A 13,114-nucleotide genomic window follows, 5' to 3' on the forward strand; every position below is an offset into this window, starting at 1 on the left:
TTGCATTGGTAGTTACTGCAATAGTTATATTTCTTTATACATGCCACTATATATTCTATACCTCAGAGATGTGGGAAAGGATTGTAACTTTGCTTTCTTTGGAAATTGGTTTTAAATGATAATAGGCAGCTAGGTAGTACAGACCTGGAACCAGGAAGACAATTAGTAGTTATGTGGCTTTGGGAAAGTCATATAACTTCTTTGCCTTAATTTCTTTAATTGTAAAATGGATACAACAGCACCTATCTCTCAGGAGTGCTGTGAAGACAAAATGAAAAAATATTTATCCAGTGCTTATTAGCACAATGTCTGGCATAAAGTAGGTACTAGGTAAATATTAGCCATTTTTACTGATTATTATTATTATATAGAGTTTTGTCATATCTAAACATTTTTGTTTATTTTAGAATGAGTTATAGATGTTATCAAAAGTATTAAAAACAAATGCATTATTTAGTTTGCATGTATTCATAATGTACTTTTTTGATTGGGGAGAAATCCTGATGGTTTTTCTATAATTTTGTTTTTGTTTTTCTCTTGTTTTTTTTCTCATTTAAGGTCCCCGGAAACCAAATAAAATATGGATCTCTTAATTTAAAGATAAAATTTGTATGTGCCCAGTGTTTGAGAAATGGTCAAGTCATTGAGCCAGATAAAAACAGAAAATATTGTAGTGCTAAAGCAAGGCATTCGTAAGTAACATATGCAAAGCACATGTCAGTTTTATTGTTATCCACTTTATAGGTTGGAAGATGTTAAAAATTTATGACAGCTACAATATAGAAAGAAAAGTTAAAGCATAGAAGAGGGCGAGGGGGAAATAATTTAGGAAGTCAGAAGCAAAGAATTTTTAGAATTGTCACTTTAAAATTCTTAAATTTGATTTTTTTTCTGACTAATCTTTGTTTTTTCTTTAATTTTAAATGCTCAATAGCAAAAGTTTTAATGTAAATATCAGTATAAAATGAGGTATTATTGCTAACATTATAAAATATCACTTATCGGGTTAAGCAAAATAAATAAATTAAATATCTTATGGTCCTTGAAGTACAAACTTTGTATCTATTCCTATATGTTGTACCTATTGCCAGTGTGTCTTTGTTTTTCTGAACTCCATTTTTCTTAGGTGGACCAAAGACCGTCGAGCGATGAGAGTGATGTCTAATGAACGTAAGAAGTGGATGAACATCCGTCCTCTTCCCACAAAGAAACAAATGCCTTTACAGTTTGATGTACATACGTAATTTTTAAGCCACTTTTTTTTATTAGGCACCTCAAATAATTGCAAAATGACATTAATTTGAAGGAAACAAACCTTTTGTTATTAGTGAACTTACAGTGAAATTGAAAACATTTGTTCTATGATATTCAAAAATGTCTTTAATATCTTAAATTTTAAAAAGTTTAATAAGTAGTATTTATATTTATATTTTTTCATAAAGTATACTTTGACATCATATTTGGTATCAATCAAGCCACTGGCTCAAAAAATTAGCTTGGTTAGTTAGCTACAAAAAACTCTTAAGATGTGTATAAGAGCATTTTGTTTCCTTTATAAAGAAGCAGCATAGCCTATGCAAGGGCTGGCTTCAAGTAGGCTTGGTTTCAAGTTCTGCTTTTGTCACACACTAGATATGTGACCATGAGCAAGTCACTGAACTTCTCAGTGCCCCAGGTAAACTGATATAGATTTGCACATATCCATTTCTCCCTATCTTTCTCTTTTCTCTTCCTCCCTCCCCCAATTATCCAAAAAACAAATTTTTGAGGGGGATTTTTGAGAGAGGCAATATACCGTAGTGGCTGGAGAGCTCAGCTTGCAAATCAAGACATCTTCTGTATACCCCAGTTAGCTATCGCAAAATTGGTAGAGAATTTCTTCACTGTGAGTTCACTATAACAATGAAGTCTCAGGTCTGGTTCTCTCTCTTTAACTTATGCTCCCCATAAAAGAAAGACAGATGGAAAGAAATATCAAAGTTTTGGAGGCAAAGTTATCAGATAGCCTTTCCATATTAACTGGCTAACTTACTTAGAGATACTGCATATTAAGATTTTTCAATTTATCCTTTGTGTTTTGTGGGTTTTTTTTAAAATTTCAAACATAGTTATCTAAAACTATTATAAAGAGAAAACCAGATTGGTCTAAATAGAACTGGTTTAATATTTCATTCAGATTATTGCTACTTTCAACCTAAAAACTCTTTTAAGAGCTTATTCTTTGTTGTTTTAATGCACCAATTCTTATCTTTTAGATAAGAGTTTTTGTCTTTACGATATTTAAATTTTTTTGGCACTATGTCAAAATCAGATTTCAAGTATTGTTTGATTAAATTACTGATATTATACAGTTTTGGCTATTTGAGATATATTTTTTTAATTTAACAAGATTAGGCATGATCCAGTTTTGCCACAATCTGTGTAGATTAGAAAATAATTTCTAGTAATAAAAGAGGAATATTGTCTGTCAGAACAGAGTATGAGAAAATTTACTGTGGATTAAGATGTTATCTCTAGGAATGTAGGTTCATAATTTACATTTGAAAGGGAACTTGGAAGTCATCTAGTCTAACACCTTCATTTTATCAATGAGGAGGGACCTGGGGCCATCAACTTTAGAAAGGTTAAGGAACTTGCCTAATGTCAGGTAGATGATAGTGCACCTTTACTTGTTATTTGAACCCAGGTCTTCTAACTGTTCCCTCTCTATGTCACCATGCTGCACACAATTCTCAATTTAATTTGGAAGTAGCAAGAACCCTTCAGGCAGTACAGATGAAGTGGAGATTTTATTAGCAAACTAAGCTGTAGTCTTTGTTTAAATAGGCAATAGATGCTGAAAAAGATATAGAATGATTTCATTTTATAGAACTGCAGTTCTGCAAAATTTATAATTTGCAGATTTTGACATGAATCAGTTTAGATTTTTATCGAGTTTTTTTGGTGTTTTACTTAGAACCAGTCTATGTCTATAGACACCTTATGAATGACTGCTGAATTAATGAACATTGCCAGTTTGAGATATTCGCTGAATTATATTTAGTGTGGTAGGGAAAATCCTAAACATTTGCTTGTATTTAATAATTATCCCATAGCCATTATCCTTTTAAAGTAAAAAAAAATAGTTCTTTAATAGGTCTTATAACTGTCTTTAAGTTCCTGTGACAACTAATTGGAAGAAGTATTTACTCTTAATCTTAGGAAAGATGTTCCCTCATTTAGCATTTATTACTAGTCTTTCCTTCTTATATAATTAACAGAAAGTTCACTATTCCAATTGGAATAGAAATAATTCTGTTTGTGTATATGTGTGTTCATAGATCTTTTTGTATATACATTTTGGTATATTTTATTAATCAGATACATGTTATTAGAGGCTGTAGAATTGAAAGTCTTATCTATCTGGCTGTATAACAAAGGAAAAGAAAGATAAGACAAGTGGACAGATGTTAAAAGCACACTTGTATTTGTCATCATGTTCTGTCTCCTTTAGACACAAACCTATTGCAGGAGGTGTTGAAAGGCATTTTATCTTTAGTGGTACTCTGTTATAGAAGGACTTGAAATTAATTAACTTGTTTTCTCCTATACTATGGACTTGTTCAATTTCAGTCCATAATCGTTGAGGTAATTAAGTTTGTTTAGTGACCAGTGTATAATCTTCAATGACAGAAATGTGGCTAATAATACCTTGTCTGCAGGAAGGCAGGAAATTGAACTGATTGCTTGAGGGCCTGTTTAACTCTACTTAATATTTATTTAGAACTCTTTATTTATTCCTCTGAATATCACCATATTTGGAATGGGTTTTTTTCCTCTTTGTTATTGATGGTAATCTCAAAAACAAACTGTTAAAACACACTTCCTTGTGGCATCTGGCCATTTTATTTATAACTAATTACAGAATATAATATGGCACATGAAAATGATGTTACTCTACATGGAAAAGTAGTTTTTTTCTGTTGAAGAATGTGTCCATATTTATTTTAACTATTACTTACTAATTGCCCTTGATTCAAAAGAGTGGATATATACAGTTAAGAGTTTGAATACTGAAAGCACTTTTAAAATTCCATATAAGCAGTAACATATATTTAAAATTACATAGGTTAATATCTTGAATGATGTGGACCTGATGTTACTCAAGCGAAAAATAAATTGGCATAAATTTACCAGTAGTTGTACTGGAATGTATGATATAGAAAAATGAGTAGTTATTTGATAAGAGTTTTAATTCAGGTTTTTAAATAATGCCAAATATTTTCTTGTTTCTTGACAGGATTCTAAGGCAAGTCTTTAGATTTGTACCTATCAGTATAGCACCTTTATTTTCTACAAAATAACAGGAAATGGTATTATAGGAAAACTGTAATGTCCTGATTAATGTAATAATTATCTTTAGATAACATACATCTAGTGAGAGAGAGGTCATCTGCTATCATTTTAAGTAAGTTAGTGATAAGGGTTTAGTGAAGTCTTATTTAGTAATTTTGGGGAACAGTATATTTAACATTTCTTCAGTATCCTGATATATCGTGTTTATATACTAACAAGATGAATCTTCTCATTTTTCAAATAAAGTCTGAAAACTAGTTTGTCCTGAATCGGAGACTTGGAACTATAAAACCCAAAAGACCAGATTGTATTAATTATTAAAGTGATCTGCTATGTGAAAAACTAAAACAAGTATTTAGATATTTGCATGTAAGAATAAGCTCTTCAGTTTATGACAGGTTTTTTTTTTTTTTAAAGCTGGAGACTTGGGGTAGCTAGGTGGCGCAGTGGATAGAGCACCAGCCCTGAAATCAGGAGGACCTGAGTTCAAATGTGACCTTAGTTAGACACTTAACACTTCCTAAGTGTGACCCTGGGCAAGTCACCTAACCCCAATTGCTTTAGCCAAAAAAAAAAAAAAAAAGCTGGAGACTTAATTGTATATTTTAGATTACTACTAAAAGTTGAAACTTCATTTAAAAGTTTTTATTTTTGAACTGTTATTTCTGATTCTTGAGTAGAATACATAGTCATTCTGTTCTGATTAAATATAAAAAATTAGGTAGTTTCACTTAAAGCTTCAGGCTTAAGGAATATTTTTTTCTTTCATATAGTTGTGCAATCATATTGCCTCTGGCAAGAAATGCCAGTATGTTGGAAATTGTTCATTTGCTCATAGTCCTGAGGAGAGAGAAGTTTGGACTTATATGAAAGAGAATGGAAGTGAGTAAAAAAGAATTTTTTCTTAAATATGACCTTGGAACTACGTTTTCATTTCATCTGAATTTTTTAAAGTAATATTGTAGTTTATTTTCTTTTACATATTGCAGGTTACTCTTGTTTCTTTTCATATATCTTTTTTTTCTTGTGAGGTCATATTAAGGACATTGGTGAAACTCACTATCTAAAGGATACCTGCAGTGATTTTTTTCAGTAAATTGAGGGATCTAACATATTTTGTGACTTTGGGTTTTTATATATAGGGTTTCTTAATTCAATGCATTCTTTTAATATACCAAAGTTAAGTTTTTAAAAGATGTAATTTTTGTCTCTAATAGTCACAATTTAGTTTTCATGGTTAAATTTAGCTTATTTACTAAATACTTATAATGTGCAAGAAGACATTGTGCTATGCCCTGGGGATAGAGAAAATCCTTCTCTTGAGGATAAGAATGAGAGAAAACTCAGGCTATATTTGAATATTTAACTAATGTAATACTTAATGTAATTAAGTTGCAACGTTCATTGAACCATTAAGAAGTTAAGGGGATAGAATTATATTTAATACTATAGACCAGCAGCCTATAGGCCATCATGTTCACCTCATTTAACAAACTATTCCATTTTCAATTTTCTGAAGGCAAGAAAGTATTGAAATCCTACCACCATTTTTTGTAGAAGAAAGTGCATTCTGATCTCTTGTGTTTAGAAGTATTTACTAAGTAATTGAAGACAGAATTAGAATTCTCTGTCTTATAGAAGACATTTCTAAATATATCGAAGTAATTCTTATAATACTTTTCTGTTTTTATGAAAAAAAAAAAAAAACACAACTACTATTCTCAGGTTGCCTGTGGGCAGTTAGGTGTTGCAGTGGATAGAGCACAAGACCTGAAGCCAGCAAAATCTGAGTTTAAATATGGTCTCAGACACTAGTTCTGTGATCCTGGGCAAGTCACTTGACCTGCATTTGCTTGTATTTGCTTGACCTGTATTTGTTGATTTTAAAAAAGAGGGACATACCAGAAAAGAAAATGGCAAATTATTTTGCATCTTTGCTAAGAAAATTCCATACACAAGTCTTTGGAGTCATGTAGAGTTGAACATAGTTTCATCTATCAACTCATCACCAGATTGTACAGCATTTGGCAATAATGCCAAATATATGTATTTTTACCAGAGAAAGCAACTTTCAGCTACTATCCAAGATCATTATTCTTGGCAATTTACTATCATATGCATTCTAGCTTTTGGTATCTTGTAGTTTGATTCTAGGACTTCAGTCAAGTCCAAAATCTTGATCATAATTGTAATGTTTATGAGTAAAGTAACAAATTTCAAACCGTGTTAAGTAAATTTACAGGAGTATGGTGGTGATAGCTTTTAAATTCAAAAAAAAAAATATAGATTTGAAATTGTCGCTTAATGGTAATATCTGGTGATATTTTCTGGTTTTAAGACCAATTATAGGAAAGTATCTTGCAAATGCAAATAGGATCCCTAACACAGAAAGCTTACTTTTGAAGTTCTGACAGTCTCACATTTGGTTTTTAAGCCTGTTATTTTTTTTTTTTTAACTACTTCCTACTTTTTCACTTCTAAAAATTGAGTCCATTATCAATGCTTTTCTATTTTCATATGCTTAAAATTCCATGTATTTTCACTGTTGTCTGATGACTTTTTTTTTTCAGTACAAGATATGGAGCAATTTTATGATATTTGGCTAAAGAGTCAAAAACCTGAAAAAACTGATGATGTAGCTGGCCAGTCAAATAAGGAAAATGGGAAACAAATTCACATGCCAACAGATTATGCTGAAGTTTCTGTAAGAACAACTTAATAATTATAAACTTTTTAAGTATATGGGTGGGATCTGAATCTGATTTTATCTGTATAGAAAACTTCTAGTATGACAACTTCTTTAACCAATAAAAAATTTCCAGTTAATCTATAACTTGGAGTCTTAGAGTGCTAACTGGGGATGTTAAAAGGTTAATGCTTCATCCATGTTCACTCCACAGTAGTTCTTTTTATTAGAGAAATGACTGAAACTAAGTCTTCTCCTCTCCCTATATTCCCTTATGCCATGCTTCTCTGTGATGGTAAACTACATATATAAAAAAAAGCATTCCTTCAACTTAATTATGGCTTCAATTTAAAGTAAAATTGAAATCTAGTATTGGCAGAATTGGAAGCTGACTTTGGCTCCTAGTACTAATGTAAATTACCTCACTTTCCAATTTCAGGCCAATCACTTAACTCTGATCCTGAGAGTTTCTTTAAATGTAAAAATGTAAATAAATTGAATGTGTTACGTGCCTATGACTTTTCCAATAAAGTCCTACTAGATGGCACATTGTAGCAAGAAAGTAACCCTGTATTTTCAAAAACTTTGCTCAGAGTACACAAACTTGGCGGCTGGAAAGCATTCAAGCATGGGTCCAATAATGACTCAGATAAGAATATAGTTAAGTTTGCAGAAGCTCATCCCCAGGGAGCTGGACAAAAAGGGACCATTTTTAAAAAGCCTATTCAAACACAGAAAGGTTGCTTGTAGTGTGCATCATTGTGTCTGCATTGATTAAAAATATGTCCTTGAAGTATTGAATTATTAAGGTACTTTACTTCAATGATATCTAAAAGGGTAAGAGAAAATCAAATGGTAACAGAAAATAAACTGGAGTATGTTTCTAATGACAAATTTTTTCTGCGTGAATGCTCTCAAATATTTGTTATTTGTATAGTTGTTATACATTTTTAAACGACATTTTTGTCCATAAATTTAAGTTTTTATTTTCTTAGAATTTTCCCTTTGTCATTCAGTCTTTCAGAGTAGTATTAATCTTTGTATCTATAATCAATTTAAAATTTCTTCAGTTATTAAGCTGGCATTTTATATATATATTCCTCCCCTTGTCTTTAGGAAAACATTTTTATTCTAGGGCTTTCTGGATGATTGTGGGTAAAAAGTACTTTTAAAGATCTAGACTTTTTATCTTTTGTTACGGTTATGGTTTGTCAAGGACTAGGAATTGACTTCCTTTTGTGCAAATAAGTATATTACTTTTGATTGAATTCTGTCTACCCTCCTATTTTATGTGCTAAATTGTTATTGTATATAGTTCTTAGTGACTTTTACTATAAGTTGGTTCACATTAGAAAGGGAATAGAGATATTTCCCTTAGAACTTAGGAGTCTAGCATAGTCTGTATACAATTAAAGTTCCTAATGTGAGTAGTCTTTCAAATTTGACTGGAGTAGACCCAGAGACTGGACTTAAAGGTCTTTTGAGAACTTTTTTTTTTTTTGCACACCTCCTTTTTCAACAGGATCTGATAATTGTTAGTAATTGACCATGTATGTTTTAGAAGTTGAAGTGTCAAATAACTTTTCAGACATCAAATGATTGAATCTGAAATGATTGAATATTCAAGGCTTTTTGGAGCATGACTATCATCTTAAGGGCTATTTAAGATTTGATAAATCTTTAGAGCTTTTTCTCAAATTAACACACTTTTTCTTATCACTTATAATACTTTAAGGAAGGCAGATTTCCTCAATAAGTTTAATTTTTTTTAAAAAAAGTAGCTTTTATGTTATTATATGTTAATTTTAACTGAGTATAACTTTTATTATTTTTATGTAAATAGGTAGACTTTCACTGCTGGCTGTGTGGGAAAAATTGTAATAGTGAGAAACAGTGGCAAGGTCACATTTCTTCAGAGAAGCACAAAGAGAAGGTTTTCCACACAGAAGATGACCAATACTGCTGGCAGCACCGTTTCCCAACAGGATATTTTAGTATTTGTGATAGGTATGTAGGTTTTATAATTTTGGACTTGAAAATTATTCATCTCATAGTTTCTTTTTTAATTTGTAATTTTTATTTTTTGTTTTCATATAACTTATCTGAATATATCCTTTTCCTTACAAGAAAGAAAAAAATTAATAAGGGGGGGAAAGGCACTTAAGTAAAAATACCAGTGATTAGCTAAGTCTGATAATTGATATGGTTTTCCACATTTATAGTTCCTCAGCATTGCAAAGAAGAGTGGGAAATGCATTTTTTTCATCTTTTCTGGGCTAAACCTTGTCATATCCCATTCAGTTTTGTTTTGTTTTCTTTGCATTTATATTGTTAATAGATATATCGTTATACTTACTTCACCTAATACCACTTCATATATCTTCTCAGGCTTCTCTGATTTTTTCATAGTCATCATTTCTTTTTCTTTTTCTTTTTTTTTTAATTTTAATAGCTTTTTATTTACAAGTTATATGCATAGCTAATTTTACAGCATTGACAATTGCCAAACCTTTTATTCCAATTTTTCTCCTCCTTTCTCCCGTCCCCTCCCCTAGATGGCAGGATGACCAATACATGTTAAATATATTAGAGGATAAATTAAATACAAAATAAGTATGCATGTCCAAATCATTATTTTGCTGTACAAAAAGAATCGGACTCCGAAATATTGTACAGTTAGCTTGTGACAGAAATCAAAAATGCAGGTGGGCAAAAATATAGGGATTGGGAATTCAATGTAATGGTTCTTAGTCATCTCCCAGAGTTCCTTCGCTGGGTGTAGCTGGTTCAGTTCATTACTGCTCCATTAGAACTGATTTGATTCATCTCATTGCTGAAGATGGCCAGGTCTATCAGAATTGATCATCATGTAGTATTGTTGTTGAAGTATATAATGATCTCTTGGTCCTGCTTATTTCATAGTCATCATTTCTTTTCAAGCAGTATAAAAATATTCCATTACATTATTGTACTACAATTTATTTTTTCATTTATGGGAATTTTTTTTTCCCATTTGCTACCAGAAAACAATGACCATATGGATATTTTGGCATATATGAGTCCTTTCTATATTTGACCTTCTCCAGTATATATTGAACCATGGGATCCCTTGATAAGAGTATATGGGCATTTGTGTCCCTTTTTTTAAAAGTGTAATTTCAAATTGCTTTCCAGAATAGTTGGGCCAATTCATAGTTCCCTCAGTAGTATATTAATTAACAAGCATTAATCACTGTGCTAGGTACTAGAGCTACAAAAGATAAAAAACAATCACTTAAAGCTTAAGTAGTTTATATTCTGTTGCAGGAGACAAAAGACATGTAAATTGAGTAAAGTCTCTTTATGTGCAGATTATAAGGAAAAAATGAGGCAATTAAATAGAGCTGTAGTTGGAGGGATTAAAAAAAAGGCATCATGTAGAAAATGACACGTACTTCATCTTAAATGAAGTTAAGGATTCTGTGAGGCAGAGGTAAGGAGGAAGTTCATTCCAGGCATGACAGTTGGAGAAAGAATATTGTATATGAAGAACAAAAAGGAGGCCAATTTTTCTGGACACTAAATTTCAGGAAGGGTAATGTATAATGGGGCTGAAAAACAGATTGGGATCAAATTGTGAAGTGCTTCAAAATCAAAACAAAGGGATTTCTATTTGATTCAAAAGGCAAAAGGGAACCATTGAATTTATCAAGTTGAATAAAGCAATCACACCTAATGCTTAAAGAAGATCATTTTGGCAACTGTGTAGAGGATGGAATAGAGAGACTTTGAGCCATGGAGAACTGTAGGAGTCTATTGTAACAAAGTTCAGGTGAAAGGAAATGAAGGCCAATTTAAAGTGCTAGCTATTTAAGAACAGAGAAGGGGTTGAATGCAAGAGATGTGGAGGTAGAAACAGCAAGATTTGGTGACTCATTATGTGGAGCAATGGATAATGAAGAGTCACTGATCATTCTGAGATTATGAACCTAAGAGACTGGAATAGTGGTTATCCCTTCCACAGAAATAGAGAAGTTCTATAAATGTGGAGGTTTTGGGGGGGGAAAGAGGAATTCTGTCTGGACAAATTGAGTTTTAGATAGATTTGGATAATTCATTCTGAAAGATCTAATAGGTAATTGCTGACATAGGACTGGATGGAGCTTAGGGGAGAAAGTTAGCCTGGATATATAGATCTGTGAATTACTTGGATAGAAATGCTGATCTAACATATGAGAGCTGATGAAGTCACTAAGAATATAAAATTAGAGACAGAAAAGGAGTTGTTATTTTTGCTAATTTTCTGGGTATGAGATAAAATGTCAGAAAAATTTGTATTTCTTTTTTTAGTGATTTTATTATAAGTCTTTCATGTGGTTGTTAATAGTTTGCGATTTTTTTGGATAATTGCTCATATCCTTTGATCACTTATCCATTGATAAATGATCCTTGGCCTTATTATATTGGTTCCCTATATAGCTTTGATATCAAATTCTATTAGAGTTCTTTAATGCAAACATTTTCTACCCAAGGAACAATTTTTATCCCAGTTGCATTGATTTTGTTCATGGCAAAGATTTTCAACTTCATGTAATTTTAATGATCACCAGTATTTAATGAAAAGAAATTATGAATATTGAGAACCTGGGGCCATCTATATGAATTGATAGAGTGTAGCAAAACTAGCAAAACAGTTTATACAATGACTACAACTGTGTAAACAAAACAAAAATCCCAAACTTGAGGGTGTGATTATAGTGACCAACTTTTACCTGAAAGAAGAGTTCAGAAAAATGCCCATCTCTCCCTTTGGAGAAGGGGGAGACTATGGATGTGTAACTTCATATATTACATCATGCCTAGTATTTATGTTGGTTGTTTTTCTCAACTGTTTTTACCCCTTCTTTTTTAATTCATTGGTGCATGGGATGAAAAGTTGGATGGTGGAAGTGAGAGAGACTATATATTAAACATGATGTAAAAATAAGAGTTATTAAGATGCCAGGAAATATAAGTAGATTACCTTTTTAAAAAAATGTTTTATTCTCTAGCCATGTTTATCTGGATAATTTTCCACGATAAACTATATATATATATATGTATATATAACATGGTACACGCACGTATGTATATAAATTAATGTATTTTCTGGGGTGACTATTTACAATGTCAATAAGTAGAATCTTGTGGTGGTTGTCATTTTCCCTTCATTCTTTAAGAAGGACCATGACAGGTGACGCTATGACATGCAAATAAATTGAAGTGAGGGAGGGCTGTGCAAGGTCACCTGCCTTACTTACTCTTCCCTCTAGAACTATTTGAGATGGCCCAGGATGCAATGGGAGACGTTGACCTTTTTAAGCTAATATCTTCAACAGGTATTAATTTGACTGAAGCCACACCCATTCAGTGATTAAGGCCAAATAGGAATTAAGGCAAAGAATAATCTCTTTGACCTTATCAAAAAATATCTAAATAAGTGAATCTGGAAGGGGAAGACCTTCTGGGTTTCTGGCCAAAACAGAAATGATTGCTATTTCTGTTTACTCTGAGTTAATCAGGACTGAACCATGACCAATTGGGACTTAGCCTGGAATCTATTGTTGGCCTATCTGTGAGACTGGTTTTGGTTTGAGGTGTGGTCCTTAAGAAATCTAGCCAGTAAACCTCTGGCCATGATTGATAACAATGTAAATGGAGCTAGGTGGCCCATTGGATAGAATGCCAGGCCTGAAGACTTATCTTTTCGAGTTCAAATTTGTCCTCTTGCATGTATTAGGTGTGTGACCCTGGACAAGTTACTTAATTTGTCTCAGTTTCCCCATCTGTAAAATGAGCTGGAGAAGGAAATGAGAAACCACATTAGTAGCTTTGCTAAGAAAATAGGTCACAGAATCAGACATGACCAAAATAAATGAATAGCAACAATGTAAGTAGAAAGAATGACACTTTAAAAAAAAAACACTTAATGTTTTGAAATTATATTCACAAGGTTGGTCCTAAAGAAGAGATAAGAGAGGATACCTCCTCCTACTTCTTTGAAAAGGTGGGGGGGAGGGGAACAGTGTGGGAGCTGGGAGCATTTTATATAATGTCAAACTTTTAAAATATATT

General features: G+C 32.0%; 1 protein-coding gene across 1 annotated transcript in view; it reads left to right on the plus strand.

The window, feature by feature from the left end:
* The window catches only part of ZC3H7A (zinc finger CCCH-type containing 7A), a 60,942-nt gene that overhangs the window by 46,110 nt on the left and 1,718 nt on the right, over positions 1 to 13,114 (plus strand). Inside the window, exons 18-22 of the mRNA XM_003761691.4 lie at positions 559 to 692; positions 1,127 to 1,232; positions 5,109 to 5,217; positions 6,906 to 7,039; positions 8,865 to 9,028. Coding sequence (XP_003761739.1) covers positions 559 to 692; positions 1,127 to 1,232; positions 5,109 to 5,217; positions 6,906 to 7,039; positions 8,865 to 9,028 — 647 coding nt within the window. The remainder of the gene's footprint in view (positions 1 to 558; positions 693 to 1,126; positions 1,233 to 5,108; positions 5,218 to 6,905; positions 7,040 to 8,864; positions 9,029 to 13,114) is intronic.

This window comes from Sarcophilus harrisii, chromosome 1, assembly GCF_902635505.1.
Source record: "Sarcophilus harrisii chromosome 1, mSarHar1.11, whole genome shotgun sequence".
NCBI classification, from domain to species: Eukaryota; Metazoa; Chordata; class Mammalia; order Dasyuromorphia; family Dasyuridae; genus Sarcophilus; species Sarcophilus harrisii.